Source organism: Telopea speciosissima, chromosome 4, assembly GCF_018873765.1.
Source record: "Telopea speciosissima isolate NSW1024214 ecotype Mountain lineage chromosome 4, Tspe_v1, whole genome shotgun sequence".
Classification (NCBI taxonomy): Eukaryota; Viridiplantae; Streptophyta; class Magnoliopsida; order Proteales; family Proteaceae; genus Telopea; species Telopea speciosissima.
Window position 1 is genome coordinate 70,942,719 of NC_057919.1, and position 6,141 is coordinate 70,948,859.

Here is a 6,141-nt window from a genome sequence, read left to right on the forward strand (position 1 = left end):
AACTCTCAATATTTCTCATGCGTTGCAACAACTTTGATTGTAAAGAATGGATTAACCAAGAAAAGCAAGTCAAAAACAAAATAACAATTATTCTCAATCCTTCACATTCTTTGCTTTGGATTGTTAAAAAACGGTTTAATCAAGAGAAGAGAATCATCTGTTGCACACGGAATTTCTATTCACACACAACTTTTCCCTTTCCATTAGGAAACCCTTCAATGGCTTTGCAATGAACCCTATAAACATGGCCCGGATTATTCTCTTTGATCCCATTTTTTGTGCAAGACCCTTTTTTTAATCTAATTATAATCCTTGATAATTTCGATCATTCTTCCATATATGCTCATGCTCTATAGCCGCCGTTGAATAGATTTTGGAAGAATAAGATACACCAAAACTGACCTGAAAAAAGGCTAAATAACCACAATCTATTGAAAAATCCTAATCCATGAAAGTATAAAACTACCCCCAAAAATCCATTCGGTCTAATCTGAACCAACATAGGACGAAATACATATCAAATACCACAATGTATGTACTTTTTGGCCTTTTACGAGCGTTTTGAAGGCAGAACAACACGCCGAAGATTCACCACATTACTTTCTGGATTAGAACTGAGATCAGGCTTCACCAATAACAATAATAACATCATCATTATTCTCTTCAGCCCTGACCCTAATTGAAGTTGCAAAAGAGGAGGGACGGTGACGATTAGGATATTCTAAGAAATCACAACCTATTGATGGTTGTTGTACTCGGTGTGGTTGTAAAGAGACTATCTCTCATATCTTATTGGGATGCTCTTTCGCTTAAGCAACATGGTTTGGTTGTGCACTTGAATTGTGGTTTCGCTTGGAGATGATCCTTCTTTACATCAGTGGATTCAACAATAGGATTCCACATATAACCATTTTTTATCGAAAAGTTTTTGCTACATGAGTGTGGTTTGTGTTGGCTTGTACCAACACGGGGGCCAATGAGGGGGCGCGTAGAGGAATATATCCAACATGAGGGGTGGGTTGGTTATTTTGCCGCTCTTGTATGTGGGCGCAAGGGAATGCAGCAACGTTCTTTTTGCCCTTTTTATATATTAAGCTTGATAAGTTCTTCAAATGCTAAATACACTATGGAAAAAATAAGAAGGTTATCTGGTTGAATGTCTCTACACCCGAGTACGCAAAAGTACTGTCCTTCCCCTCATGAAATAAAAAAATCGCATCTATGTTGATGTCCCTACATATTCTTATTGACCCTGTGCTAATACAAATGTAACACGACTGGACAACGATCTCATACCCACTATACTGTTTGGAGCCATAAGCCATTATGTGTTTCTCATTGTGAACTCTAATCTTATATTGGTAATTTTATTTGAAATCATGCATAGATAAATAGAATAGAAGATGGTATATATGTGATCGATAAAATAGGATCAGATACCAGACTGACGAAGAATATGGTGTGTAATTGGACGAGATAGCGTTGATTTGGTTTAAATAATTAACCATCCGGCTCATCTATAGCCGTAGCCAGTTTGTTGGCGTAAAAAAAAACATAGTCCCAAAAGGGAGAGAGAGAGAGAGAGAGAGAGAGAGAAATTAATTAAGCAAAGGATTTCTGATAGGAGCAATCCAAGTTCGGACCAGTGTCGACGTTGAAGAGCTTGACGTATCGCTGGAAATAACCAATGCGGTCGTTGACGCGTGCATCGTCTGGCCTACCGCACTCAAGTCCACCATTGATTATATTAGTGACGAGGCCGAAGCCCACCGTACGATTGGCATCCAAGTCAACGGAGGTTAGGACATAACGTCCGACCATGACATCGTGGCAAGAGGGCTTTGGTGGCTGGGCCGTCATCCAGAACCAGAGAGCCGTCTTGAAAGCCGTCAGGGAGTTGTTTGATACTAACTCCGGGTTCCTCAGACCGTCGAAGCCCAACGCCTTCCCCGCCGGTCCATAGTTGTAATTCCTTCATTCATTCATATACTACGTATGCATTAATTAAAGTTATAATTAATTAATTAATTAAGTAGACGTACCAGGAGAGCTGAATGGGTCCTCGGCCTTTGTAAGATTTGGCAGGATAGCAAGGCCATTCCTTGTTGGTAGAGTCACAGTAATCGCTCTGTGGGCTCACTTCCTCCTTAAAGCACAAGCCCCACGCATATGGCCCATCAGGTGCTGTGGCCCATCCTCCTGCATATTAATTTAGTTACTTGTCTTTCCCTTGATCGAGGAGGAGGAGGAGGAGGAGGAAGAAGAAAGAAGAAGAAGAAGAAGAAGAAGAAGAATGATGGATTTAATTACCTGTGGTCTCATGTGAGATTTGAGCGAGAAAAGCAGCGATTTCACGCTTTCGAGTAGATAAACAGGCAGCGTTGCCGAAGCTAGGGAAGCAGGCGGTGGCTTGGATAAAAGAGTGGTAAGTGTAGAAGTCCTTGGCAGGGCAGGCATTGTTATCCTTGTGGAGAAAGATGGCGTTGAACATCTGTTCCGTCACCAGAGAAGAAACCCCAATATTCCCAAAGCTTGGTCGTGCTTCCGTATTCGTTGTCATTAATAATAATGGATACCACCATAACAACAACAACCACCACGAGAATAAGATGGAAAACAGAGGAGGAGAAGGGGAGAAGGCCATGGCGGCCATTATTCTCATCCAATCCAAATCCTTCCTCGAAACAGATCAAACGTTTGTTATATATTCCCTTTTCTTAAATTTCTTGGGGAATAACAAGGAACAAACTAGCTATGAATTGGGCTCTCTCTCTCTCTCTCTCTCTCTCTCTCTCTCTCTCTCTCTCTGTCTGTGTTATATATTTATACAGATTTACCGATGCATGTGTACATTGAATCTTGGCTTCAAATTGTCTTCTCCTCTTTGCGATTATTATCAAGGAAGGAATAAAGTATGAAGAAAGAGAGAAAGTGGGCAGCACTTGAAGCGATATATCCACGAAGGTGTGGTAAAACCCAATATGAATGACCTGGATGGATTGGATTGGATGGATGAAGTTGGAGGTCAAAACCAAATGAACTTGAAAAAAATGATAATGGTATATGACAATATGTACCACAGAAACAGAAACCCTAGCTTCCACAGTTCCAGACGTTTATCGTGTTTAATTGTGTATGTTATTAAACAAAGTAAATTAGTGAAAATGTCGACACCCACCACATTCTCACCAATAGCTCCGATGACGATGAAGATGATGATGAGGTAGCAAAGCGCGCGCACCTCCATTGATGGATGAAGGAGATCGACCATCCATCACCATCTTTCTTCTTTATCTTTTTTGTTGCTTATCATCTTCTGATCTGTTGGGGTTGGGGATGCCCTAGACGCCTAACTAAGAACCCTAAAAAACGAACATCACCATGATTAATTATTGTCCACCCGATTATTGTTTATCCAATTACACTCCTTCTGTCTCCTCTTATTACCAAAAAATAAATAAATTACACTCCTTCTTTGCTCTACAAATTGCAATAGGTGCTTCCTTTTATCAATCATTTCCATTTCATCCTATCGGGTTTAAATTTTTTATTGGAGTACGTATTTAAAATATAGGAGAGGGTTCCTGAGAGGCAGCGTGGCTCAACCCCAATGTGGGGGCAGATGGGAGCATTCGTGCAAGCATCAACAGGCAATAGGAATGAGATTTCTACCTTTCATGGGGTGAAACTGTAATTTTACGCCACTCTATGTTTGGAAAAAGGGGCCGCACTACCTTTTGGAGCTCTTTTCCCTTAAATATATTGCAAAGGGGGTAGTGCAGCTCAAGTTCACATACTAGAATCATCTCGTACGCCCTGAGCCGACATTAGGGGTGTCAATAAAGCCCGGCTGACCCGAACCCGCCCGAACCCGATCCGAGCCCGCCGGCCCGACCTCGATTTTTTGACCCGAGGGCGGGTTTGGGTTTAGTTATAGTCCGACTGCAGGTCGGGTCGGGTCGTGGTTTAGATCCGGCCTAGCCTGCCCGGCCCGACCCGACTCGTATTAATTATAGGTATATAATATTACATATATATATATTATATACTTAATATAAGTATTTTTTGACAAAAAAAAAATAGAAGATAATTGTACATAGATAACTACTAGCTTTGTCATCATCATGAAGTGGGAACCCATAAAAAGAGTAAATCATCTACTATTTTGATCAGACCATAAAAAGAGTCACCGACATGATTGTTATTTAGTTGTAGCCCTATAAGCTTCCGTGCCTATTAAGGGGACATCGTTACAATTGTAGAGTTTATACACACGCCATTTTTTCAACATATTTATTAGTCATTCCATAGGTTGAGATCCTATGTTACAAAACATGTTCTAATGAGACACGTGGACGGTGCCATAATTCAGACCAACCGAGCCTACCCGACCGACCGGCGGTGGTCGGGTCGTGGTTGAGAGTTTTTGACCCCGACAGGTGGGGTCGTGGTCGTGGTCGGGGTTAAGGCCTCTAGGGTCGGGTCAGGGTTTAGGCAGGCCCGGCCCAACCCGACCCATTGACACCCCTAGCCGACATGATGGAACCCACAAATTGCACTCCAGGGTGTACGAGATGGTTCTCGTAGGTAGGGGGGTCAATCTGTTGGGTTTGATCGGTCTCGGTTGGGCCTAATCAGGCTTCACCAATCTCAGTACCTACACCATGACTGCCCGTTTATCTAATCGGGCCGGGCTTGGACGAGCTCGATTGGTCTTGGACTATAATCTGGTTACTAGAATCGGGAATTAACTAGGCCTCAATCGGGCTATGGGCCTGTTTAATTCTAACGGCATTTTTTAACGGTTAGGGTACGACCTGTTTAATTCTCATCCTCCTCCCCTCTAAGTCTCCATAATATCAACCCAATCCCCAAGTTTTGAAAAATGATGATACCCGCCCCTACTTTTTAAAGATTCTATCAACCGAACCCTAACCGTTAAAAAACGCCATTAAGTGATGATGTGGCATGTACAAATTTCTAAAACCCCAAATTACCCTTAATATCATTTTATTCCAATTTTGCCCTCCCCTACTTTCCCTTTTACTTCTTCTTCTCCCATTTCCTCTTCTCACCACTGTTGCCTCCGATCCTCTTCCACCGTCAGGACACCCACCACCACCGAAACCCCTCTGCGAAACCCCTCTTAGGAGAGATTGCTCCAAAGCATTTAGAGAGTTGTATGAGAGATTAAAATACATTAAACTAGTTTGTATGTTTCAGGTTTCTTTCTTTTTATCTTCTGCAAGGAGGATACAAATATGACCAGGCATTCATTTAATAGACAGGTTTCAGTTACAGAACAAACACCAAAGCAATTCAGATTTGAGTAGTTGAGCTTGAGGACCACCTACCAGAAAAATTCCAAACCCAACGGCTAGAAAAGGATCGCCCGCCCAAAAAATTCCAATTTTTATTTTCAAAACACTGATCTTAAAACGAAATCTATTCTTATCACCGATTGAAGAACGAGAATTACAGCTTTTAAAAATGACCTGAGGATCTATTCTCCTCCTCCACTGGTGAGCATGGCATGGGTTTTAATGCCTTATTGCAGGTCTGCTACTGCCAGAGAAGAACCATCAGTTCTGCAACTCAGTCCTCATCTCTTTTTGGTTGGTAGCGGAGAAGAGCCAATCAACGCCCACACTTGGCAATCCTACCATGTGCTGTTCCTGCTTCCCATACCAATTATGAAACCCATTTTGGCAATCATTAATATGGGTCAATTAACTACTCAGATGGGTTTTCCTCTTTTTGGGTAGACCCGAAGTTCTGATTCAGAAGAACCAGATGATATATCCTGTAGGACAACCCCAGATTATCTAATAGAATATAGAGACAGAAGAGAAGGAGAAGACATGGATTCCGAGAGAAAAAAACGATAACAGTAGATGGGATTTTAACACCAAGTAATTTGCAATTTTACTCCTTTCCTCCACTCAAACCCAAATCCCAGACCACAACATCACCGGCGAGAGCAGTGACGATGATGGTGGTGAAGAAGAAGAAATCGTACAGAGGAAGAAGGGGAGATGGGAGAAGAAGTAAAAGGAAAAATACGGGTATTTTGGGATTTTAGAAATTTGTACATATCACATCATCATTTAACGGCGTTTTTAAGGGTTAAGATACGGTTGA

At 41.8% G+C, this 6,141-nt stretch overlaps 1 protein-coding gene across 1 annotated transcript; it reads right to left on the reverse strand.

Moving 5' to 3' along the window:
• Positions 1 to 1,595: 1,595 nt before the first annotated feature.
• Positions 1,596 to 2,633, reverse strand: LOC122657743 (chitinase 10-like). Its single transcript, XM_043852534.1, has 3 exons — positions 2,311 to 2,633; positions 2,043 to 2,199; positions 1,596 to 1,972 (listed from the first exon to the last, which is right to left on the reverse strand). Exons 1-3 carry the CDS (start codon positions 2,558 to 2,560, stop codon positions 1,603 to 1,605), a joined length of 777 nt encoding a protein of 258 aa, XP_043708469.1. The 5' UTR covers positions 2,561 to 2,633; the 3' UTR covers positions 1,596 to 1,602.
• Positions 2,634 to 6,141: the final 3,508 nt, after the last annotated feature.